We start from the raw sequence: 27,500 nt of genomic DNA, 5'->3' as shown, positions 1-27,500 counted from the left end.
AAACTACTCCTTTAAAGGGGTTGCCGCCTTTGCATATGTTTATTTGAATATGCAAACACAATATAAAAGCCAGTGTTCATCTCAAACTGGGCTGACCAGGCTTTTTTTGTTTGATGAGCTTTATGACAGCTCAGTGTCCTGTAACGTGTGTATGCCAAGCACAGTTTTCACTCTTCTCATTTAGAGTGAATTGAAATCACATGTAAATTGACCTTCAGCTGCATAATATTCAAAGCAGGTGTGTGTGTGTGTGTGTGTGTGTGTGTGTGTGTGTGTGTGTGTGTGTGTGTGTGTGTGTGATGGTTCACTGCAGGCTGGTTAGTGTGTTTTGTTAACCCTTGTTTGGACACTCTCTGCAGGTTCTCAGCTAGTGTGTCCTGACAGAAGACACGACGCTGCTCTTGTATGCAGTCGGACTGGATATTTATGAAGCTTTCAAGGCTTTTTGGTGAGTCATACACACTGTTTTTGTGCCGGTGTCACATTCTCTGTGCTTGACTGTTAAAACTGACATCATGTTATCTAACAATAGTAGACAACATGATGTTTGTACTTTTGTAGTTTTTTTTTTTCCAAATTAATTAAATATTTTTATGATTATATAATTTCATTTTTCTTTTGCCGACGCTGTTGTATTGTGGTCAGTTTTTACATGCTCTGTGTTGTGTAATTTGATCTGATCGGTGTGAAAGAAGCTTGTAGTTTGTCGGTTTCAAATGAGTTATAATACAATCGACCCTTTTAAAGATGGAGTTAGCTACACTAAAAGTGTGTTTATTTTAAAATCATTTATCTGGCATAACTCTGAGGCTTTCATTGGAGAACAGGGTTAAATGGATTGTTTTGGGCTATATATATATATATATATATATATATATATATATATATATATATATATATATATATATATATATATATATATTACGAGGTTATAAACTCACAATTGTGAGTACATAGTGTGCAAAATATATAATTTTAGCAAAAGAATCAGAATGGAGAAAAGTTATAAACTTGGAATTCTGAGAAAAGAAAGTGATATAAAAAGTTGTTGCCTGTTTTTATTGTGAGGCAGAAGTCCGCTTGTGTAGATGCTGGCGTGTTTGTGAATGGTGCTCGCGATGCGTGTCGGATGCTCACTGTGCCTCAGGCTGCATCTGCCAGCGAACGCTCCTCATCACAGTCCAGACCGCTGACCACCCCGCCAGCCCTTTGCATAAATCCACACCACTTAAACACAGATTGCTCCGCTGCTCTCAGATTGTTTTCTTTGCAAATTTCAGAAAAGACGACTTCATGTACATTCTCGAAAAATAAAGGTTCCAAAATGGGGAATGGTTAAACGTATCAGCATACTTAATAAGTAGGCAATGACTGTAGACATGGACAAATGCATTGAACAGAGCAGCTGACTCATTATTCATCATGTCATAGATGGTTTACTTAAGTTTTAAGTGTGTAACGGTAATGACCGTTTTCCCAAAAGTGTTTGCACTGGTCATGCAAACAGATGTTGAGGTAATGTGTCAGGCTGCTTGAGGACAGAGAAACATCGTGACAGTTTTTAGTGGAATGGTTTGCTTTGATTGTGTAACATTTGGGATAAAAGAGAGCATTTAAACACAAAACAAGGTTGCACATATCAGATTTAAGCGATAAGGCATCGGAGGCTGTGTTGCATTGCAGACAAATTTTATATATATATGTATATATATGTGTTGAACAAGCAGCACTGAGTATATTTTTTTTAATGAGCGTTAACTCTGCCTTCGTGAGAATTGTATTTCTCTAGGCTGTTTGATGTTCTAATGGATTCAATGGAGCAGATGAATGCAATGCGTTATTCCTTTCTCAACAGCAAGGACGGCAGTGCAGTACTTTGGTGACGGTTGCATAAGATCTTTATTTAGTAAAAGCCTCTCAACACTGAGGACTTTTCAGTCCAGGACCAACACTCTAAAGCTCTGCGGTTTCATCCTCACAAGCTCTAGTGTGATTTAAAGTGTTCCTCGCTGAAGCATGAGAAAGTAACTCATGCCTGTTTACAATGATTTATTTCATTACTGATGACTATTATTATAAAACAAAATGCACAATAGCTCTAGATACATTGGTTCTTGGCGTTTGCTAGGGTCTTCTGGATAATTGTTACAGTGTTATGGGTGGTTCTGAGTGTTTGTTAGGGTCTTCTTGGTGTTTGTTAGGGTCTTCTGAGTGTTTGTTAGGGTCTTCTGAGTGTTTGTTAGGGTCTTCTGAGTGTTTGTTAGGGTCTTCTTGGTGTTTGTTAGGGTCTTCTGAGTGTTTGTTAGGGTCTTCTGGGGGTTTGTTAGGGTCTTCTGAGTGTTTGTTAGGGTCTTATTGGTGTTTGTTAGGGTCTTCTGAGTGTTTGTTAGGGTCTTCTGAGTGTTTGTTAGGGTCTTCTTGGTGTTTGTTAGGGTCTTCTGAGTGTTTGTTAGGGTCTTCTGGGGGTTTGTTAGGGTCTTCTGAGTGTTTGTTAGAGTCTTCTGAGTGATTGTCAGGTTCTTCTGGGTGTTTGTCTGGGTCTTCTGGATAATTATTACACTGTTATGGGTGGTTCTGAGTGTTTTTAGGGTCTTCTGAGTGTTTGTTAGGGTCTTCTGAGTGTTTGTTAGGGTCTTCTTGGTGTTTGTTAGGGTCTTCTGAGTGTTTGTCAGGGTCTTCTGGGTGTTTGTTAGGGTCTTCTGGGTGTTTGTCAGGGTCTTCTGGGTGTTTGTTAGGGTCTTCTGGGTGTTTGTCAGGGTCTTCTGGGTGTTTGTTAGGGTCTTCTGGGTGTTTGTTAGGGTCTTCTGAGTGTTTGTTAGGGTCTTCTGAGTGTTTGTTAGAGTCTTCGGAGTGTTTGTCAGGTTCTTCTGGGTGCTTGTTAGGGTCTTATGGGTGTTTGTTAGGGTCTTCTGAGTGTTTGTTAGGGTCTTCTGGGTGTTTGTCAGGTTCTTCTGGGTGTTTGTCAGGTTCTTCTGGGTGTTTGTCAGGGTCTTCTGGGTGTTTTTTAAGGGTCTTCTGGGGGTTTGTTAGGGTCTTCTGGGTGTTTGTCAGGGTCTTCTGGGTGTTTGTTAGGGTCTTATGGGTGTTTGTTAGGGTCTTCTGAGTGTTTGTTAGGGTCTTCTGGGTGTTTGTTAGGGTCTTCTGAGTGTTTGTTAGGGTCTTCTGAGTGTTTGTTAGGGTCTTCTGGGTGTTTGTTAGGGTCTTTTTGGGGTTTGTTAGGGTCTTCTTGGTGTTTGTTAGGATCTTTTTGGGGTTTGTTAGGGTCTTCTGGGTGTTTGTTAGGATCTTCTGGGTGTTTGTTTGGGTCTTCTGGGTGTTTGTTAGGGTCTTCTGTGTGTTTGTTAGGGTCTTCTGGGTGTTTGTTAGGGTCTTTTTGGGGTTTGTTAGGGTCTTCTGGGTGTTTTTTTAAGGGTCTTCTGGGTGTTTGTTAGGGTCTTTTTGGGGTTTGTTAGGGTCTTCTGGGTGTTTGTTAGAGTCTTCTGGGTGTTTGTTAGGGTCTTCTGGGTGTTTGTTAGGGTCTTCTGAGTGTTTGTTAGGGTCTTCTGGGTGTTTGTTAGGGTCTTCTGGGTGTTTGTTAGGGTCTTCTGGGTGTTTGTTAGGGTCTTATGGGTGTTTGTTAGGGTCTTCTGAGTGTTTGTTAGGGTCTTCTGAGTGTTTGTTAGGGTCTTCTGGGTGTTTGTTAGGGTCTTCTAAATGTGTTTGTTAGGGTCTTCTGAGTGTATGTTAGGGTCTTTTGGGGGTTTGTTAGGGTCTTTTTGGGGTTTGTTAGGGTCTTCTGGGTGTTTGTTAGGATCTTCTGGGTGTTTGTTAGGATCTTCTGGGTGTTTGTTAGGGTCTTCTGGGTGTTTGTTAGGGTCTTCTGGGTGTTTGTTAGGGTCTTCTGGGTGTTTGTTAGGGTCTTATTGGTGTTTGTTAGGGTCTTCTGGGTGTTTGTCAGGGTCTTCTGGGTGTTTGTTAGGGTCTTCTGGGTGTTTGTTAGGGTCTTCTGAGTGTTTGTTAGGGTCTTCTGGGTGTTTGTTAGGGTCTTCTGGGTGTTTTTTAAGGGTCTTGGTGTTTGTTAGGGTCTTCTGGGTGTTTGTCAGGGTCTTCTGGGTGTTTGTTAGGGTCTTCTGGGTGTTTGTTAGGGTCTTTTTGGGGTTTGTTAGGGTCTTCTGGGTGTTTTTTTAAGGGTCTTCTGGGTGTTTGTTAGGGTCTTTTTGGGGTTTGTTAGGGTTTTCTGAGTGTTTGTTAGAGTCTTCTGGGTGTTTGTTAGGGTCTTCTGGGTATTTATGGGTAATTGTTGGGGTATTCTGGGGGGTTATGGGTAATTTGCTTGGTATGGGTAATTGTTAGGGTCTTCTGGGTGGTTCTGGGTAATTGTTGGGGTATTCTGGGGGGTTATGGGTAATTTGCTAGGGTCTTCTGGGTAATTGTTAGGGTTTTCCGGGGTGGTTCTGGGTTATTGCTAGGGCGTTCAAGAAAGTCTCTGTTATATTATGATCTCTTGGCATATCTTAGGTCCCATCTTCAGTGCAAGTCTATGGGTTTTTTAGGCCATGCCCTATTATTATTATTATCATTATTATTATTATTATTATTATTATTATTATTATTATTATTATTATTATTATAATTATGTCTTTCTCTCTTTAATTTGCCGTCCTATTGTTCGACGTGTGCTTGTCATAAGGTGCTAATAGAGAAGCAACTCACAGATGTTGCAAAATCACAAGTTGAGCTATAGTGAGATCCCCCAGAGACAGCAGGAGCGATTGTGCTTCAGCTCTGATGCGAAACCATTTAAAACACCTTCCTTTGTCCTTCACCCTCCTCCTCTTCAGCTCAGGCCAGAGTTCAGCAGCTCAAACGTCAAATAAAGACCCATACATCCCACCAGAGGAGCGCTCAGACTCACAGAGGGCATTAGAGATGCCTCATTAAGTGTGTTGGACCATATTTCTTCACGTTATCTGCAGAAACTTTGATGCTCTTCAAATAAAGCAGTTTTTGACGTTCTGAGCGTTCGATGTGTGCTTAATGCCGATCCACTCCCTGGTTTGTTTGTAGAGCTCATTGTTTTTTTTGTTTTTTGTAACATGGTAGTAATTGTGAAAACTTGTCGTCTGTCATCTTAGATAACTGGTTTCACAAGTTGAGCAAAAAACATTTAAAATGGGAATGTCTGTCATTTGTTTCCTAGGGGGTTGTTGAGATGTTGTGACACCACCCTCTCAGATGTTTTGTGTGCTCGCTTTTTTAATTTTCATGGTCTGAGTTTCCGTCACAATGGTTGCCATGGCAGTCTTATGTGATTATGGGTTTTTTAGAATGTTGCTGTTGGTTGTTAGCGTGTTCTGAGAGGTTGCTAGGGTGTTCTATGCTAGTGACCACACTTCTATTGTGTGGCGTTTTAGCCCGTGTGTGTGTGTGTGTGTGTGTGTGTGTGTGTGTGTGTGTGTGTGTGTGTGTGTGTGTGTGTGTGTGTGTGTGTGTGTGTGTGTGTGTGTGTGTGTGTGTGTGTGTGTGTGTGTGTGTGTGTGTGTGTGTGTGTGTGTGTGTGTGTGTGTGTGTGTGTGTGTGTGTGTGTGTGTGTGTGTGTGTGTGTGTGTGTGTGTGGTCGAGTCTCCTCCTCCCACCGGCTTTGTGTCGTTCGTGTCTCCAGGTGAGTTTATCATCTGGAGAAAGTTGGCTTTCGCTCAAGAACAACATGAACAGGAGAGCCGGACAGATCCTGCACTAGCGTCTGTCCATCTGTCCAGATATTGTCTGAAGGATAACTGCTAATAACAGATCTATTTGACGTGTGGTATACTGCGTCCAGAATTATGATTATTATTATTATGCATGTTTGCTCAGGGTCATTGCTTATTTACCTGGAACAATTCAGTGTGAAGAAATACACTTGATGCCCTTACTTTGTTAAACTGACGATGGTTTTTCTATGGTTTTCAAATTTATTGGACTGCTTTGTATTGTACTACATCATTGTGTGTGCGTGCATGTGCGCGCGCGCTGCGTGTGTGTGTGTGTGTGTGTGTGTGTGTGTGTGTGTGAGTGCATGTCTGTGTGTGTGTGTGTGAGTGCGTGTGTTCTACTATTACTTATTTATTTATTTAAATTTGTCTTATAGAATAGTTTACTTTTATTTATTTATTTGAATATATATATTTATATATATATATTAAAATGAGAACAAAATATATAATAATTAAATATATATATATCATAAAAAAAGTGTCATTTGGTTATGTGCTTATTTTATTTTGACATTTTTGGCTTTCATTTAGGTTTTTATATAATATTTCTATTTTATTTCAGCTTCTTTTCATTTTTTAAATTTCAATTAGAAAGAAAGACAATAGTTTTTAATTTAGTTTTAATTATTAACATAAACAATGCTCTAAGCATAATCAATACAATTATTATTCTCAAAAATGGGATAAAATTAAACATGTTTTATCTATAATTATTAGTATTGAAATGTCTAAATTTCTCTTGATTCTTCCGCGGTCTCGAGTGTTTTCCCCATGGGTCTCGTTGCAGTGCATTCTTCCCGTGAACCACACTTCCCTATAATCTGTTGAAACTGTCTATATAGGGCGCTCTCTAGATTTGAACAGAGGCTGGTGTGTTTGAACGACCTCACAAAGGTTGATCTTTTGCACATGTGAAGCTCGTTTAAAGACGATTAAATTATGAAATATGAATGTCTGCTGCTCTGAGCCTGTAAGACTTCCTCCTTCAGTGGTGTGACAGCATCAGATGTGAGCGTATAATGGATTGTCATTTGAGACTCTGTTCTGATGGGCTGTGTGTTAAACCTGTCATGCTGCCTTCTGGCTATATTCCTGTTTAAAACATCTAACCTCACACTAGTTAACACACACATTAGAAAATGCATTAACAATGAGCAGAAGACGATACACATCAAATGAGCAAATCTAGCATTAGTTTTCCAGGTGTATGTTTATCACCCGAGATCACTAATGTGTTTTACACACCTGTCACTGTTAAACAGGTTTTATTGTAATATAATTTAATTTTTGGAATATTGATGCATTTTATCAACTTTAATGATCTAATTAAAGTGAGGTTTGTGTGCCATCAGCTAGATCTTTTTTATTAATATCTATACAACAGAAAGCTGGGAGAAAGAGTTTTGTTAACCAGAACACAGTGCATAAAATGCGAGTTATTTGAACTGGTGAGGATTTTTACGTTCATATCCATTCTTGCGTAACGCTCAGCGTGTGTCAGCGCTCCCTGAGGGCCGCGCCGCTCACGTAACCCGCCGACAGACAAACCCGGTGTGGCGAGAGAATTTTGGGAGCCAGACGCTCCAAACTGAGCATGCATTTACATAAATAATTCAAATCAGATTGATTAATAATTAAGGCAGCTGCAATAATTCTGTGTGTGTTTGTGTGAGTGTGTGTGTATACATGAGTGTGAGTGTGTGTGTGTGTGTGTGTGTGAGTCAGTGAGGTTGTGTGCATGTGTGTGAGTCGGTGAGAGTGCATGTGCGTGCATGGGTTTTTGAGTTTGTATGTTTGTGAGAGTGTGTGTGTTTGTGTGCGTGCGTGCGTGTGTGTGTGTGTTTGTGTGTGTATGTTTGTGAGTGTGTGTGTGTGTGTGTGTGTGTGTGTGTGTGTGTGTGTGTGTGTGTGTGTGTATGTGTGTGTGTGTGTGTATGTGTGTGTGTGTGTGTGTGTGTGCCTGCCTGCCTGCAGGGCTTAAGATGAATAGTTAAACAAACGGCTCTTATAACGGCAGCAAAAATATGTACAAAGAATGCTTTGTGAACTAAATATTCAGGAAGAGTTTGACACTGGACTGTTGACTAATACACAACTGTGTTACAAAACCTAGAGAGCTGTTTAGACATTTTTAGACATGGGTTAGGGTTATAATGTTTCTTTTCTCTTTTTTTATCCCTGCCTTTTGACCAAAGTCAAAGGAAGTGTCTCATATACACTATATTGTCAACAGTTTTGGGTCGCCTGCCTTTCCCTGCTCATGAACTTTAACGCCATCCCATTGTTAATCTGTAGGGTTTAATATGGAGTCGGCCCCTTTGCAGCTCTGACAGCTTCAGCTCTTCTGGGAAGGCTTTCCTCAAGGTTTAGGAGTGTGTTTATGGGGATTTTTGCCCATTCTTCTAGAAGCTCATTTGTGAGGTCAGGCACTGATGTTGGACGAGAAGGCCTGGCTCTCAGTCTCCGCTCTAATTCATCCCAAAGCTGTTCTATCGGGTTGAGCTCAGGACTCTGTGCAGGCCAGTCAAGTTCCTCCACATCAAACTCCTCATCCATGTCTTTATGGACCGACGCTTTGTGCACTGGAGCGCAGTCGTGTTGGGACAGGAAGGGGCCTTCCCCAAACTGTTCCCACAAAGTTGGGAGCATGAAATATTCCAAAATGTCTTGGTATGCTGAAGCATTAAGAGTTCCTTTCACTGGAACTAAGGGGCCAAGCCCAACCCCTGAAAAACAACCCACACCATAATCCCCCCTCCACCAAACTTTACACTTGGCACAATGCAGTCAGACAAGTCCTGTTCTCCTGGCAACCGCCAAACTCAGACTCGTCCATGGGATTGTCAGACTGAAGCGTGATTGGTCACTCAGAGAACTCGTCTAACTGCTCTAGAGTACAGTGGTGGCTGCTTTACTCCACTGCATCCCACGCTTTGCATTGCACTTGGTGATGTGGAAATATAAAGTCGCAATTGTTTTGTTATTCTGGGGCAAAAACAATCTTCCCTAATGATAGTAAAATAATAGTTTCATCAAACGATAAACTCTTGAATGAAGAAGGGCCCAGTGCAAGTGTCCCCTCGGCTGGTCTGTTTGCGGAGGCTGTGTGCGATTTGCACCAGTTGCACTGCCCTGGTTGCATTTTTGCAGATCAGAGGACGGACCTGGTGTAGTGCAACCTGCTGCCTTTCACATCATTCACGTGTGAGGCTCGATTTCAGTTAGGATGCCTCTCAGATTGCATGTATTTGTTGTGGACAGTAAGGCACTTCACTGTAGGCTTTTCCTTATGCATTTTTCAAACAGAGGGTTTGCATGCATGGACTCAGACTAGTTTTTGTCTTTAAACTTCAGCTAGCAGACAGTATATTTTTTTCTGGTGTGTCATAAGAGGTCGAGTGTGGCAAAGGCCTCACTTTCTCAGACCGGAATTTTCCATCAAGCTTCATGTGCTGTGGGAGGAGCCGTGTGTGGTGTTTTTGCAGATCTTAGTTTGGGAGCTTCGAGTCGTGCTGTTGTTGTGTTGTATCGTCTGCAGCAGGATCCAGGATGGTGTTGTCTGGGAAAAAATATCTTACTAGCATGCTACCACACTATTCTACAGTATGTATGGTGTGCATAGCATCAAGCATTCAATTGAATTAGGTCATGAGACGACCATATTGCATAATTGTTTGTAGTCATTTGCACACTGTTTTAAAGGGGGGGTGAAACACTCAGTTTCAGTCAATCTCATGTCAATCTTGAGGACCTATAGAGTAGTATTGCATCCTTCATATCTCAGAAAAGTCTTTAGTTTTATCATATTTATAAAAGAAATATGGGCTGTACCGAGTCTTTCCGGAAAAAACTGAGCGCCTGGAGGCGTATCGTGTGGGCGGAGCTAAAGAATGACGAGCGCGAACAAAGCGGTGACGTCCTCAAGCGTGGAGAAACCCATGGCTATCTCAGCTAATACAGATAATGATCCAGAATCATTCGGAGGCTGAAATAAATTGAACAGGAGAAACAGCAGCAGCAGGACGTCCGTCTCTGTGGTATGGACTGTATTTAGTGGCCTGTCAACATTTGTGTGTGTTGACTCGCAGTTTATGAGGACATGATTCGGTTTATGGACTACTGTATGCGAGTAAACCTTAGCAGTAGCAAGCAAAACGGTTTTACACGTCAGACTAGTGTAACGTTATACAGAACAACAATGGAGTCCGTAATACGGTTCGTAGATGGGAAGGAAGAAGGCGGGAACCAGCGAACGTTCAACAACATTTATTTCAAAATAAATAAACAAAACGAAAGTAAAACCGTGGGCAGCCCCTCACGGACGACTGCCCGCAAACACACAAACAAAACATAACATAAAATCCAGGCCTGGTCGTCTCTCCTCTTCCGCAGCCCTTGTTCCTCCTTTTATGCTCCCGTCACATGGCCGCGAGACGAGACCGGTGTGTCATGCAGCTGGCACTCGTCAACATTAATCACCGGCCCGCTCTCGCGGTCCCTCGCCCCGCTGCCTGTCCCACCACAGAGTCCGTTAGCGCATTTGAATGACGAAGCACGCGATCGTGTCGTTTACTGATGTTTACTCACGCGACGATAGCCGACAGCACAGACATTTGAAGCAGTTTTACTCACCGGCTGCTTCCAAAGCAGGACCGAACCTTTATTGCTGGGACCGCTCCGTCAAAAACACACTTCTTTGGTATGATTTGGTGAAGTCCTGACAGCAGTGAACGGTGGAGATCCACTTTTGCGACGCGACTGAAGCGATGTTGTGAAGCTTCCCGTCATTTCTGCGTTCAAATCGGTTCAAATGCAGCGCTGCCTTCCCAGAATGCTGAGCTGAAGCGTTGAAGTCGCTCGACGTCACCCATAGGAATAAAGTGGAGCGCGGCGCCTGGATCGACTGGCCGAGTGTTTATGGGCGTGCATTTCCTCTCTCGCTCTAGTCACGCGCGCGCACTCTACCGGGAGAAGAGCCCGTACGGCCCATACAAGGACCTTCCGCTCTATTAACGTCAAGCCGAGCCATACTCGAAAAAAACTCGCCGAAACTTGTGAGAAACCGGAAGGAGTATTTTTGACACAGAAATACTCCATCAAACGTCCAACATTAGTTTTTGAAACTTTGTCTATGTTTAGGATAGGAATCCAAGTCTTTAACAGTGTAAAAAGCTCAGTATGTATGAAACAGCATTTCACCGCCCCTTTAAATAATTAAAAGTAGGGAGTATATTGTCCTAAAACAGCCACATGGACAGCCATAGAGTGCCTTGCATTTCCCACCTAGCCGTTTCTCTTGGGTTGCACTTTGTCATAGGGTGGCACGAGTCATGTGATTTAATTCAATATATTTGTGCGCTGTGTGTTTCAGAGTGAAGCGCAGCACTGTGTTCATTTACATGCGAGCGGCTCGTGATATGGTGTTTTTTGCATCTCAGAGCGACTCGGTTTGCAGTAATGCTGCTCCACACAAGCTCAGGATCTGCTCTGAGTTTGTCACATTAATGTGCATCTGAAAATGCATCATGCATCAACCATCTTCACCCAAAATAAAAGAAGAAGAAAATGAAGAAATTAAGTCAGCCATAAATATAGATGGCCATCGAAATATTGTACTTCTACAATTTACAATTTAGCATTTAATAGTAGTAGTACTAGTAGTAGTAATTATATAAATAATAATAATAATAATGTTATTAAATAGCAATCATTTTATTTTACAGTGTAATATTGCAATAGTAATATTTCTTATTTAGGTTATTTTTGGGAATATTGAATATTTAGTAATTCATGTAATAGTAGTATTAGTAGTAGTTTTATTATTATTATTATTATTATTATTATTATTATTATCACTATTACTAATGTTGTTATTAAATGGTAATATTGTTATTTTACAGTAAAATACTTCAATAGTTATTTATTTTTTACATTTTATTTTATTGTTTAGTAATTAAATAACTTAAATTTAGTTGTAGTTGTAGTAAGTAATAATAATAATTAGTATTTATTTATTATTATTATTTTGTAGAAATGTTGATTATATAATCATAATTTTGCCAAATTGTGCAGCCCTACAAACAACCACAGCAAATCTAGTTTTGTTTTGTGTTCAGTTGAAAAGCCCTAGTTTGTGGTTGTCTCGATTCTCGGTTATCTTGCCCAAATGCATGTTTTTGTGCATTTTGCCTTGCAATCCAGTAATAGCATCCGGATCCATGTAGCCCGGCCTAATCGCTGTTGCTAAGCGACATGTTTTACAGATTCTCTGTAAGGTCTGTCGCTATAATTTATGCTGAGCCATGAAATTAATCAGCACAGTTAATTCCCGTTTGGGAAACGGTGCGAGTAAGAGAAGACGCTAATGTTTGTTAATGCTGCTTTAACCAGACAGACATCTCCATGCAGAACAGCGCAACCCAACACCTCGCCCCAAACTGGGTCAGGGCCAACACCAACACCCTGCCTGTCCCAAACACCTGCCGCCCCATGTGATGTGGTTTCGTCATAAACTTCCCACAATGTCTGTCACCTCCACACCCTTAAACCTAATCGATCATGAATTTCCGCGAGTCAGAGGTGGGATGGAAAGAGACTAATAAAGCTCATGTTGATGCTCTGTAATGTTGTTTACTCGTCTGAGCTTTGTGTCAGAGTTGTTTGTTTTCCATAAGATCATTTCAGGTAGATGTCGGTCCACTAATAGATCAGATCTGATGTGGGAACGTCCGCGGTTCAGGGACGATGGTCTTAATTTAGCGCAGTAAGCCGCATCACATCTTACTGGGAAAACCAAGGGCTCGTCATTGACTTCTCCATTCCTTTCCTCTGTTTGGGAGCTTTTTGGGCATCTGCCCGTTTGGCAAGAGGCCGGCTTGCGTTACACGCTGGACTTTGGCCTCCGCCTGTACTGGCAGCCGATGAGGAGGAGGAGGAGGAGTGTCTGACACTCATGTCTGAAAACAGCCTGTGTTCCTTTAGGTTCTCTGTTCTCCTCTACTGGGTTGCTCACCGCAAAAATGATTTTCTTGCTCAGCATTGTTGTCTTTTCCAGTACAAGTATCTAAACATTCTTAAATCTAGAAACATTTATTTGAAAAGCAAACTTATTATGTCTTTGTTTTTGTTTTTTTAATGCATCAAATTTAAGTGAGTTATGCTTAAAACAAAGACCAAATATCTGCCAATGGGGTCAAAAAACATAAAGTTTCTGTCATGACAACTCTCAGAGACAATGTTGATAACGTTGGGTCTTGACTGAATGGATCGGCTGCTGCTGTTATTATTTCTGCTGCTGTTATTATTGCTGCTACTGTTATAATTGCTGCTGCTGTTATAATTGCTGCTGCTGTTATTATTGCTGCTGCTGTTATTTCTGCTGCTGTTATTATTTCTGCTGCTGTTATTATTTCTGCTGCTGTTATTATTGCTGCTGCTGCTATTATTGCTGCTGCTGCTGTTATTGCTGCTGCTGCTGTTATTGCTGCTGCTGTTATTATTTCTGCTGCTGTTATTATTGCTGCTGCTGTTATTATTTCTGCTGCTGTTATTATTGCTGCTGCTGCTATTATTGCTGCTGCTGCTGTTATTGCTGCTGCTGCTGTTATTGCTGCTGCTGTTATTATTTCTGCTGCTGTTATTATTGCTGCTGCTGTTATTATTTCTGCTGCTGTTGTTATTTCTGCTGCTGTTGTTATTATTGCTGCTGCTGTTATTATTTCTGCTGCTGTTATTATTGCTGCTGCTGTTATTATTGCTGCTGCTGCTGTTATTATTTCTGCTGCTGATATTATTTCTGCTCCTGTTATTATTGCTGCTGCTTTAATTATTTCTGCTGCTGTTATTATTTCGGCTGCTGTTATAATTGCTGCTGCTGTTATTATCAGTGCTGCTGTTATTATTGCTGCTGCTGTTATTATTTCTGCTGCTGTGATAATTGCTGCTGCTGTTATTATTGCTGCTGCTGTTATTATTTCTGCTGATGTGATAATTGCTGCTGCTGTTCTTATCACTGCTGCTGTTATTATTGCTGCTGCTGTTATTATTTCTGCTGCTGTGAAAATTGCTGCTGCTGTTATTATCACTGCTGCTGTTATTATTTCTGCTGCTGTAATAATTGCTGCTGCTGTTATTATTGCTGCTGCTGATGTGATAATTGCTGCTGCTGTTATTATTGCTGCTGCTGCTGTTATTATTGCTGCTGCTGTTATTATTTCTGCTGCTGTGATAATTGCTGCTGCTGTTATTATCGCTGCTGCTGTTATTATTGCTGCTGCTGCTGTTATTGCTGCTGCTGTTATTATTGCTGCTGCTGCTGTTATTATTGCTGCTGCTGTTGTTATTATTGGTGCTGCTGCTGTTATTATTGCTGCTGCTGCTGTTATTATTGCTGCTGCTGCTGTCATTACTGCTGCTGCTGCTGCTGTTATTATTGCTGCTGCTGTCATTACTGCTGCTGCTGTCATCACTGCTGCTGCTGTTATTATTGCTGCTGCTGTTATTATTATTGCTGCTGCTGCTGTCGTTACTGCTGCTGCTGTTATTGCTGCTGTTATTATTGCTGTGTCTGCTGTTTATTGCTGCTGCTGTTATTATTGCTGCTGTTATTATTACTGCTGCTGCCGCTGCTGTTATTACTGCTGCTGCTGTTTAATGCTGCTGCTGTTATTATTACTGCTGCTGCTGTTATTATTGCTGCTGCTGCTGCTGCTGCTGTTATTATTGCTGCTGCTGCTGCTGCTATTATTGCTGCTGCTGTTTGCTTATTTTTTACTTTTGCTGTGTGATTTATTATTGTTGCTGTTGTTATTGTTTCTCTTTGCCTGTCAAATAGATACAAGAGTTTTACAGTTAATTAAAGTGCATGCTTAACATCATCGTCATCATCCCTGCTAATTATCACAGCCATTGTTTGTTCTATACTTTGGATTAGAACTTGATTCTTTAGGTTTGACGCAAGACTTTTACTGCATGCATGTTTACTGCACGTGCAGGATCCCGCTGACGCAGCACTGGCCCTTTAAATCCTTTCTGTGTGCGTGTCAGTCAGCAAGATGAGTCACAAGACGAGTTGGTTACAGAAGCTGACCTAGCCACCCAACCTGCTGACAGTCGAGTTAAGTGTGTGTGTGTTTGCGCAGCGGCTGCTGGTCAGGCAGAGAGTGTGTTAGTGGGGAAGATTTGTCACACATGTGGCTCCTCCTCCTGCGCTGCAGTACTGCAGTCACTGCGTCTCACACACCTGCAGGGTTTGTTTACATTCCTGAGGAGCTTGTGCTCCACTGCAGCACCACACTTTCATCTGATGGAAACTGTGTGTTTGTGCATCATAGAAATCCATTGGTTCTCACTCTTAGTGAAGTCAAAGAGACAGATGAGATTAGGTGCAGAATGACAGAAAAAATATAAAAGCTGTTCATTTATTAGCCATTGAATTGCTTTGTGTGTCATGATCAATATGTATTGATCTCAAAAAGAAACTATATTTCATTATATCGCTGCTATGCTATTCTAAAGAGTGGTTGCTTAGTGGTTTCTTGCTGTCTTGAATACTTAAAATAACAGCGTCAAATCACGTGTCTTGTTGAGGAGGAATCAAATGCTGCAGGCTGAGTTGCACGTTGAAGTTTACTAATTAAAGTTATGGGTTTGATTGCACCCCAAGTATGAGCAACAGTTTTAGCAAACATCACTAAGCACAAACAGCCTAAGAAAAAACGAGTGTCCGAAAGCCAGTTTGTTTTCAATGTCTGAACATGATGTCCAGGCGCTCTTGTGATTTGCATGTACATGGCACTCGTGGGACCAAATGGTCAAATACTTCAGCTCTTGTTATGAAGATTATAAATCATCCTGCCAACAGCAATACACACTGCATGTTTTTGTTATGTCTGAGCGTAGTTGTGAAATGCATGCTCACAGGTGGAAACCTGGCATGTAGATGGAGTTGACATATTTCACATTGGGATGTTGGTATTGTGATTTGGATCAGAGTTATTGCTAGACGAGGTTGTAATCCGAGCGTCACCTGAATCCCATTATTAATCATCCTGAGTAACTGACCCAAATAGTCCCCGATTTCTCTGCAGTGACGTGGATTTGGTTCCCCCAGGGTCAGCGGATGGATGTAGGCCGGCTTGCCTGGGGGAGGAGGTTTTACCCCAGCACGTACAAACATAAACCCGATACCTTGACGGCAGTCAGCTTGACCTATGAAACTTAGCCAGTGTAATTTGGGTCAGCTGTACAATGTTGCATTGGGTTATTGACAGTCTACCAAATACACATGTACCAATAACCGAGTACCAATACTTTCTTTTTCATAATTGCTAAGTATTGCGCAATCATATTATCTGAATACTGTAAGTGACATTGCAATATTTATTCCATGTTTTATTATACAATAATTAGTTACGGTTCTTAGATGTGATTGGTCAAGCGACATTTCAGTAGCAATTTGACTTTTCACTTTGAACAAGAATAGGGGTGTATTATACACTATATTGCCAAAAGTTTTGTGACACCGGTATTTACCTGCACATGATCTTTAATGCCATCCCATTGTTAATCTGTAGGGTTTAATATGGAGTCGGCCCACCCTTTGCAGCTCTAACAGCTTCAGCTCTTCTGGGAAGGCTTTCCTCAAGGTTTAGGAGTGTGTTTATGGGGATTTTTGACCATTCTTCTAGAAGCTCATTACTGATGTTGGACGAGAAGGCCTGGCTCTCCGTCTCCGCTCTAATTCATCCCAAAGCTGTTCTATCGGGTTGAGCTCAGGACTCTGTGCAGGCCAGTCAAGTTCCTCCACACCAAACTCCTCATCCATGTCTTTATGGACCGACGCTTTGTGCACTGGAGCGCAGTCATGCTGGGACAGGAAGGGGCCTTCCCCAAACTGTTCCCACAAAGTTGGGAGCATGACATTTTCCAAAATGCAGTCAGGCAAGTCCCGTTCTCCTGGCAACCGCCAAACCCAGACTCATCCATGGGATTGTCAGACAGAGAAGCGCAATTGGTCACTCCTGAGAGCACGTCTCACTGCTCTAGAGTCCAGTGGCGGCTGCTTTACTCCACTGCATCCCACACTTTGCATTGCTCTTGGTGATGTAAGGCTTGGATGAGCTTGGAAACCCATTCCATGAAGCTCTCTGCACACTGATCTTGAGCTCCTCTGAAGGCCACACAACGTTTGGAGGTCTGTATCTATTGACAGAAAGTTGGTGACTTCTGCTCACTGTGACCCTCAGCATGTGCTGACCCTGCTCTGTGATTTTTAAGTGGCCTACCACTTCGTGGCTAAGTTGCTGCGTTTCCCAATTGCTTCCACTTTGTTGTAATCCCACTAACAGTTGAGCGTGGAATATTTAGTAGTGAGGAAATGTCAGGAATGGCCTTATTGCACAGGTGTCAGCCTATCACGGCCCCATGCTTGAGTTCACTGAGCTCCTGAGAGTGACCCATTCTTTCACTAATGTGTGTAGAAGCGTCTGCAGGCCTAGTGCTGGATTTATACACCTGTAGCCATGAAGGGATTGAACACCTGAACTCAGTGACGAGGAGGGGCGTCCCAATAGTTTTGGCAATATGGTGTGTATTTAATTATATTGTGAGATGCTTAGTGTGATTTACCAAATCTGCGATTGATTTAAATAAGTGTATGTGCTGCAGGTTTCAGAGTGAAGCATGGCACTGTGTTTATTTACTATATTTTAGATATAGTGTATCTGAAATACTGTGCACATATTTTGTGTGTAAATGAACACAGCACATATTTATATTATTTGCTGGCAAACTGCCAAAATCGCTCAGCCCTAAAAAAAATGTTTTTTTCAGAATTAAAAGTTAATATTTTTATGTTCTGTGCAGATGCACTGCCCCAAAAAAATCATTCTAGAAGGATAAATTATTTACAAATATAGCTACATTTATAAATATTGACTGAAAATGTAATTTTTCTGATCTCAATATACTGCAGAAATACAAAATATCACAATGTAATTTTCCCCAATATTGTGCAAGCCTAAATGGGAATGCTAATGGATATTAGATAACATTTCTCCGTATTAAGCTCCTAGTATCATCCCCGTTCTCACGCCCATGCTGATATTGTAGGTTTTGTTACTGTAAACAGTCAATGCTGTTTGTTGCATAGAAAATTAGAGCTCTGCTGGAAATCTCCACCTGCAATCTTGAGTTGTTGTGGGCGTATGAACCGAGGGCTTTTTCTCCCAGCTGCTGACTGAACAATCTGTCCTCTTATCTGTGTCTGTTAGTTCATCCCACAGCAGCAGGTTAGCATTACTTGACCTCTCATTCTATCGCTCACTCTCTCATGTCCTTGTTTTCCCTCACCTCTCGCACATTTATGTGTGAAAGAAAGACATGCTGTCTGTATAAACCATAGGAATGGCTGTAAAATCTGCTTCAGTGTACTTGGTGTATTATATATAGGTCCCTCATTGGCATTTTGGACCCGTTGCGGACCCCAGAGATCTCTCTCTTTCTCTTACGTAACATTGAGATGCCAACCATGCCGAAGCGCTGTGGTGTGTCTGGCTAATGCGCTGCTAATGAGTCCGACCGATCGATCGTTAATTGCTGACTGGACTGTGGGGAGATGTGGTGTGTGCTTGTCATGTTTGAATCATGTGATACCAGGCCTCACGTGTTGGGAATAAACACGGGGTTAAAAATGGCTGCAGCGTCAGATTTGTATGCTATGCTAACCGCTAAACCTCTGTAACTAAAATAGTTTGTAACCTTGAACTTTAAGAGGCATCTCGACAGCTCTCTGACCCTGATTTAAGTGTGACGAGGGTTTCGCTCATGTGAAAGTGGGTGTTTAGCGTGTATTAATCGTTGGTATTTTTCGTAGTGTTCAAGTGCATTAATAACTTAAAGTACCTTTCTGAAATAAATTGCATTGCATGCATCAATTGTCAAAAATGCAATCCCAGAATGCAGTTGTGAAAATGACGATGGATGATGTAATTTTTTAAAAATTAATTATTTCTGTGCGATCGTTGAACATTCCCACAGTCCCTCGTTTCTGATTCTGTGTGTGTGTGTGTGTGCGTGTGGGCATTGGACATTGAGGTCACTAACTAGGTGATCTTGATTTATAGCACTGTTGTTCATTCAGTCATCTGCGACGTTTGATCAAACACACTTTGAGCCTCAACAGATTTGATGGGGAGATATGATTTATAATTGTGGAGAGACTGATGAGGATGGTGTGTGTGTGTGTGTGTGTGTGTGTGTGTGTGTGTGTGTGTGTGTGTGTGTGTGTGTGTGTGTGTGTGTGTGTGTGTGTGTGTGTGTGTGTGGGACTTGAGTGATGCTACTGTTCCCTCTCTGATATCTTGCTGTTGTCTTTAATAACTTTTCCTCTGAACTTTAAACATGAAGATTTAAATGTTAAACGTGTGCGAGATTTGACACAAAAGTGGAAAGTAGTGAAATGAGTTCCCCTGTTCAGTGTGAGGATGATTAATGTCCCGACAAACTCTCTATGCCCATTCACCCACCTGTTAGTACACATCTCCATCCATCCATCCATCCATTTATTCTTCTGCTCATTCATCCATCAATCCATCCATTTATTCTTCTTCTCATCCATCCATCCATCCTTCTGCTTATCAATCCATCCATTTATTCTTCTTCTCATCCATCCATCCATCCTTCTGCTCATTCATCCATCCATCCATCCATCCATCCACCCAACCATTTATTCTTCTGCTCATCAATCCATCCATTTATTATTCTGCTCATCAATCCATCCATTTATTCTTCTTCTCATCCATCCATCCATCCATCCATCCATCCATCCATCCATCCTTCTGCTTATCAATCCATCCATTTATTCTTCTTCTCATCCATCCATCCTTCTGCTCATTCATCCATCCATCCATCCATCCATCCACCCACCCAACCATTTATTATTCTGCTCGTCAATCCATCCATTTATTATTCTGCTCGTCAATCCATCCATCCATCCATCCATCCTTCTGCTCATCAATCCATCAATTTATTCTTCTTCTCATCCATCTGCCCACTATTCATCCATTTATTCTTCTGCACATCCATCCATCAATCCATATTTTTTTTATATTTTGCTCATCCATCAATCCATCCATCCACACATCCATCTATCATTCTGCTCATCCACTCATCCATCCATCCATTTATTCTACTGCTCATCCACCCTCCTGCACAACCGTCCGTCCACGAAGCCGTTTATTTGCCCAGACTCATGTATTGCAGTAATATCACATCTTATAATATCCTGTCATTCACTCACCTGGTGTGTGTGTGTGTGTGTGTGTGTGTGTGTGTGTGTGTGTGCGATACTTCGGCCCCATGTGACGCTGTTATGTAAGAGTCTCAGCACAGGTGTGAAGAGAATTACTCACTCCGCTCAGAGATCTTTACATCTATTACCTGTTTATGTTTATCGATCCCGTCACATTGAGACTGTCTCTCAGTCTCTCTGAAATGGCAGAGTCGTTTTCTGCGGCTTCTTCTCTCGGTCGGATGGCCGTTTTCCTCTGGCAGGCCGTTGAGAATATTTTCCACAGCGCCGCTCCAGTGGAATCGAATCCAGCGTGACCCGCTCGGGCCTCTCTTACCTTCTCACATGACAGGCCGCTTTTGCTGCAGATGGCACATTTGCCAAAGCCCCTGAGGAGAGCAGCTCAACACTCTTTCTACCAGAGCCACATTGTTCTGATGCAGATGTTTTTGATTGTGGCTGATTCTGTAATACGCCTGTTTATTAGCTTATTGCTAATGGCGTGAAGCTCTCAGTGCCAGTTTGGGGAAACTCAACCCTGTGGTTGAAATGACGCCGGATGAATGATGGACGGCAGCGAGTCTCTGCAGGGAGAAGTTTCTGCCTGTTAGCCATTTTACAGAGCTGTCAACTGTGGACAGACCAAGCAAAACTATTTGTTTTTCTTTTTTCGAATGAGCAGACTCTGAAGTGTTTATTATGCAGCTCCTGTCATGCTGTCAGATGTTTCTGCAGATCGGCTGTCAGGGTGGATTTAAGTAGGAGCTTTGCCAGAAATTGTGATACTCTCATAAGCATAAAAATACATGAGACAGTTTTAAATAAGATGTAAATGTAAAGGAAATGCTGCCTTTGAATTTGGTAAATTCAGAGTTTATTTGGGTGAATGTCCGTCCCTTGTAAATTAAAATATTAATAAAACAAATAATGAAATTATACAGTACAGTATATAAAATATATAATAAAAAAATAAGACACTGTAAAAAAATATATGTTCAATAAGTTATGACAACATATGTTTTTACATTGTTTTAAAATGTTAAACTTTTTTTATAAGTTATACAAGATGTAACTCATTTTTTAAAGTCAGTTTAACATAATCTAAATAACTTAAACATCCAAGTCGATTGTACTGCAAAAGTTCAAAATGTTTGTATTTACTGTGTACATGCATATATATTTTAGTATAAAAACATTATTTCTTTAGTGTGTGCGTGTGTGTTCCTTATGTTATTTATATTTTTTTAAATATCATAATATTGTATAATAAATAATTCGCATATTTATAATTAACATTTGTCCATTTGTTTTGAGGGTGGATTTGTTGCAATGCATTCTGGGATTAGTTTTTTCTATGAAGGCTACACGCGATGCTGGCTTTGAGTTTGGTCAAAAAAAAAAAAAAAAAAAAAATTATATATCTTTATATATATATTTGGTTGACGTAAGGTACATTTCTGTCTCTTTTAAATTAAATGTAAAGGAAATATTTCAATATTTTAAACACATTAATATCATATGGTGTACTAATTTACATAATAATTATTATAATAATTAAAAAATAATATATAAAAAATATTTCAATATTTCAGGCACATGCATTTAATATAATATTGTATAAGAATTAGCATACTGTTAATAATAAATATCTGCCTTGGCTTTGTTTGGATAAAGTAGGTAAATGTTTGCTTTTTAAAATTACATTTGAACAATTTTTAAACTATAATATACTTTATACTATATTTTCTAGATTTGATCTGTATTAAATTAATATCACAATATTGGATACTAATTAACAGAATAATAATTGCCAGTTTGGATCTGTATCTTTTCTGGTTGCAATGCATTCTGGGATTTATCGTTTTCCTGAAAGAAACGTAATGCTGTTTTTCAATTTGGTTTGCTAAATGAAATAACTACGATGGTAAATATCTGTTCCGTTGCTTCTGTAATTAGGATGATACATTCAATCGCTGTCTACATAAGCAGCTCAGTAGATTTGGGAGCAGATCCTGTGTGTCCCGTTGACTCTCTGGCTGAGGATGGAGGAAGGATTAGATAACCAATCAGCTGCCAGATCAGACCGTCGCCCCTGTGACCCAGAGCTGGCACATGGGAATCCTAGTCAGCTGTTCCAAAAGTATTATATTTACATAGCCCACACTTCATTACTACGCTGAACAGAGCTGTAATCTGAGTGTGTTTGTGTCTTATCAGAGTCTCACATGATAAACACGCCTCCAGATCGCCTGCTGAAACAATCAGGAGCCCTCCTTCTGATAACGCTGAGGAGGAGGAAGACCACAGCGTCACTTATCGACGCCCGGTCCGATTGACGGTTTTACTCCGTGTTTGTTTTTGTTGTGGCTTTCAGGAAATGCTTGTACCCCTTCCTCTTTGCCTCGTTTCAGAATCCTCTGAGCCGTAAATAGCAGCGTGGTGAGATCAGGAGACACGGGCCGCACAAACACAATGTCGGCTCTGTTGCTCCAGTTTGAACCTTGAGCGAAGTGCATTGTGTTGGGATTAAAGAGCCCTCTAAACCGCACATCTCAGTCATCTTAAGAGGTTTATGAAGTGCCACTGCGGAGCTGATTGTTTTTGCACACTTTAATGCTTGAATTTCCTCCTTGTCCCGAAGCGTGCCATAATTACAGCCGCATATTTAGCGCTAATCTCTGAAAGCTCCCTGTGTAATCCTGTCAAATATGTTAATTCTGCTGTTTGTTTGGAGTCTATCTCGAGAACCTCAGATTAAATTAAAACACAAAAGTAAGGAATGTTCTGGAGAAATGCTTCAGGACAACACACAATGGCATTGTATTTCACGCTTTGGAGTGAGACAACAACGATATTTAGGGGCTTAATATGATGGAAACAACCTTAGCAGTGAATCTTTCACGTGTAAACACCACCGAGCAGCGCTCGCAACACCACGCTCATGGGTTCAGTTCTTATCAAATGTATACGTTTAATGCAATGTAAGATACTTTGGATGAAAGTGCATTAATGTAAATGTATAAAAGCACATGCATTAATGTGCATAAAAATAAATGCATTTATGGGTATAAAAAACATGCATTTATGGGCATAAAAACATGCATTTATGGGCATAAAAACATGCATTTATGGGTATAAAAACATGCATTTATGGGTATTAAAAACATGCATTTATGGGTATAAAAACATGCATTTATGGGCATAAAAACATGCATTTATGGGCATAAAAACATGCATTTATGGGTATAAAAAACATGCATTTATGGGTATAAAAACATGCATTTATGGGTATAAAAACATGCATTTATGGGTATTAAAAACATGCATTTATGGGTATAAAAAACATGCATTTATGGGCATAAAAACATGCATTTATGGGTATAAAAAACATGCATTTATGGGTATAAAAAAAACATGCATTTATGGGTATAAAAAAAACATGCATTTATGGGCATAAAAACATGCATTTATGGGTATAAAAGTACACAATTTAATATAAATGCCCAAAAAATACATGCATTTATGTGCATACAAGTACATGCATTAATGTAAATGCCTAAAAGTACGTGCATATTGTGTAAAACCTTTTTGGTGATATCAAGTAACACACTCTCTCTCTCTCTCTCTCTCTCTCTCTCTCTCTCTCTCTCTCTCTCTCTCTCTCTCTCTCTCTCTCTCTCTCTCTCTCTCTCTCTCTCTCTCTCTCTCTCTCTCTCTCTCTCTCTCTCTCTCTCTCTCCTGCCTTCTTTCAGATTGATCGGTCACTCCATGGGGATTCTCCGGTGCTTTCCGTCTGGTTTCTCCTGCCCTTCACCCCTCGGCCTGCCCTCCACCCTCTACAGCACCGCCTCTATACAAATCATGAAACTGGTATTAACTGAATGGCAATTGATATGGATTTTTACAGTTTCCAGTAGACAGTAAACACACACACACACACTTACATATACACAAGTACATGCACACACGCCCACACCCACACACACACACACTCACTCACTCACACATACACACTGACACACATCACATCAGTGGGAGTGACCTCATGGTAGAGTCATATCCTCCCCTGTCCACCCCAAATCTCCCGACTCGGGCCGTCCCAGGGCTCCTGCAAGCGGCCTTTATCAAACGCCACGCTTCAGGATATATACGGCATCCTGAGGCCAATCCACGACTGAGCTCCTCGGCAGAAGGGCGTCCACGGTGCTGTCGGCTTTACTCTTCCTAGATTTATTCCGTGTGTTATTTGCTTTTGAGCCTCCGCTCCGAGTGCATGCCGACGACGGCGAGGATGGCGCCGCAGAACACCGAGGCCGACGCCGTGCCGATGCAGGCCGCCGTGGAGCCGCCCGTGGAGAAGCACGGCGGAGGGGGCGGGGCTAATGGAGCGGACGGGGCTGGGGGGCGGGGCTTGGAGAGTCAGGAGGAGTCGGTCAGCGAGGTTTCTATAGACCGCATCCCACTGCGCCAGTGGATCATGCACGGGGCCGTCATGTTCGGACGAGAGTTCTGCTACGCCATGGAGACGGCGCTGGTCACGCCTGTGCTGCTGCAGATAGGTGAGACTGTCCAGAAACATTTACATAATAATAACCCAAAACATGGCCTGATGTACACAGCAAAACTGAGCTCTGCCCTGACTAGACATCAAAATGAGTTGTTGTTTGATATTGGTTATTATTCTGTGACCAGTGCTGATAGCAATAGCTATTGAGAAGCTGGTGTGTGCGTGCGTGCGTGCGTGCGTGTGGTCTGATAAACCCTACATTATGGGGACATATATGGCAATATCTGAAATTCTTGTTCTTGTGAGGACATTTTTTGGTCTCCATGAGGAAAACATCTTATAAATTATACTAAGGGATGTTTATTGAAAATGTAAAATTGCAGAATGTTTCCTGTGATGGGTGTGTGTGTGTGTGTGTGTGTGTGTGTGTGTGTGTGTGTGTGTGTGTGTGTGTGTGTGTGTGTGTGTGTGTGTGTGTGTGTGTGTGTGTGTGTGTGTGTGTGTGTGTGTGTGTGTGTGTGTGTGTGTGTGTTGAATTCAGTGATAAACAATTAAAGGATCTGTGGGACGTTCGCTGCATGCCTCGCCTGGCGGTTCATATATTATGCAAACGACACCCCAGGCCTTTATTTCACTGAAAGACTGGCACTTTGTCATGGAAACAGCTGTGGGTCTGGAGGAGCAGAGGTGCTTTTCTTTCTTTATAATCATAATGCTTTATTAATCAGCAGAAACTCTGTGCTCAGTCTGAACAGGAAGTCCCCTTTTCTCAACAGGAATGTGAAAGTGTGTGGTATATATATATACACTTTTTTATATATTGTATATACTTTTTTAAGAAGTCTCTTCTGCTAATCATGCCTGCCTTTATTTGATCATAAAATGCAGTAAAAACAGCAATATTGCAAAATACAATCACAATTTAATATCTTTCAATATTATTTTATAGAACTGTCAGCATCGCTACTGCAGTCTTCATTCTAACGTGATGATTTGCTGCTGTTTTTATGAATTGCCTGTGGAAACGGCCCTGTTTTGTGCACTGAAGCTTTGTGAGTCTGGTTGGTGTCTGTAGCCAGATCTACTGATCAAATGTACAGCTTAAAGGTGCTGTATGCAATGTTGTTCATCAAGAATACCATAATATGTTTGCAGATATTTAGGAAAAATGCTAGGTTCACACACTTGTTTCTCCGAAATGCAATGTTACACCAAGTTTTTCTACAAAGAAGGGGCGGCAGTGGTTCATGTAGGTTGTCTACAATCCGAAAGGTTGGTGGTTCAATCCCCGGTTCCACCTGACCAAGTGTCGAAGTGTCCATGAGCAAGACACCGAACCCCAGCTGCTCCCGACGAGCTGGATGGGGCCTTACATGGCTGACATCGCCGTCGGTGTATGAATGGGTGAATGTGAGGCAAAAATGTAAAGCGCTTTGGATGGCCATAGGGTCTGTTAAAAGCGCTATATAAATGCAGTCCATTTACCATTTACCATTTATAAAGACAGAATGTCTGTTTTTGTTGTGGTCTGTGTGACCCCGCCCACTGCAAGTTTAGCCAATAGTATTCAAGATTGCAGATTCTACCCGACCTAAAAAACTTCTGCATCCATACAAAAATCTCTTAAAACTGATATATCAGCGGATCTGCATAAAGCTTGTCACTTTCAGTTGTTAATTTCACGCATTCTTGTTTCGTGTCCTAAATCTGGCAACCCGCGTGAGCATCGAGTCTGAGGAGGATGAGGCGGGGAAAACGACTCTCTCCAATATTTTGAATGTTCTCTATTTCAACCACACTGCAAAAAATTATTTAGAAAATAAGTTACCTGGTTGCCTTAATTTTGAGATCATTGAAATTAAAATTTTGAGTTAATTCAATGACATTTTTTTGAGATTGGACAACCTTTATTGAAATATTATTAAAAGATGTTGTAAGCATATTGGGTAATTGTGTGTGTTTTATTTCTGATGACGCAGTGAAACATGCCAAATAGTGCTATTTTCATGATTTATCACATTTTTTATGTGGTTCAGATACAATAATATTTTGAGTTTCTATTTATTAAACAAATTTCCTTCATTGTATCAACTCAGATTTTAAATTTCAATAAACTCAAAAGTTTAAGGCAACCAGGTTACTTACTTTTTTAAGTTAAACCAACAAAACCCCCCAAAAAAATGTTTACAGTGCACTACACTAAAAAATGCTGGGTTGTTTTAACCCAATCTTGGGTCAAATATGGACTAACCCAGCAATTGGATTATTTTAACTCAGCGAATGGGTTGTTTTAATCCTGCGGTTGGGTTAAATATTTGCTTAATACAACCCAATCGCTGGGTTAGTCCATATTTAACCACTGATGACCTAAAGCTGGGCATAAACCAGTGGTAATGCAGGAGATTAAGAGGTGGGCAGAACAGTTATAAATGCAAGGAGTATAAAAGGAAATGTACAAAGGATACACAGAAAATTTGAAAGGGACATAAGTTTAGGTTTAGTCTGTCACTGTAAAGGAAACAAATGTAAAAGTAGAATAACTTCAAGGGACAAGGCACAAATATCAAGTTTGCTGAAGGTTTAACAGCATATTATAAAGCATATCCTCACAACAATCTAGCCACAGAAGGTCACACGCCAGTTTAACTTTTAGGCCGGTCCCAACCCCAGATAAATAGAGAGGATTCTGTCATGAAGGGCATCCGACATAAAAGTTTTGCCAAATTCATTATGCATTGGGTTGTTTTTTAGTTGTCAATATTACATACTGCACCTTTAAATGCAGTGTTGGTCACTTTGGCGTCTTCCGACGGTCCCATTAGTTAACATGAGTTTTCGTTGTTAGTTCATGTTGACTAATTTTGTAGCTGATGGGACATTATTTTTATCATAAATCCCGTTAGATACTGCTGTTTATCACCATTTTTTGTTTTAATGTTTATTTAATTAATTCCCATTTGTGTGCTAG

The 27,500-nt window shown here is 41.0% G+C and overlaps 1 protein-coding gene across 1 annotated transcript in view; it reads left to right on the top strand.

Moving 5' to 3' along the window:
- LOC137048044 (solute carrier family 45 member 4) overlaps nucleotides 1-27,500 on the top strand; it is a 50,908-nt gene that overhangs the window by 931 nt on the left and 22,477 nt on the right. Inside the window, exons 2-3 of the mRNA XM_067426024.1 lie at nucleotides 360-448; nucleotides 23,778-24,584. Coding sequence (XP_067282125.1) covers nucleotides 24,299-24,584 — 286 coding nt within the window. The 5' untranslated portion in view covers nucleotides 360-448; nucleotides 23,778-24,298. The remainder of the gene's footprint in view (nucleotides 1-359; nucleotides 449-23,777; nucleotides 24,585-27,500) is intronic.

The sequence above is a fragment of the Pseudorasbora parva genome, chromosome 19 (assembly GCF_024679245.1).
Source record: "Pseudorasbora parva isolate DD20220531a chromosome 19, ASM2467924v1, whole genome shotgun sequence".
NCBI lineage: Eukaryota > Metazoa > Chordata > Actinopteri > Cypriniformes > Gobionidae > Pseudorasbora > Pseudorasbora parva.
The sequence above is the reverse complement of the archived record's forward strand: the minus strand, read 5'-3'. Positions and strand labels throughout refer to the sequence as shown.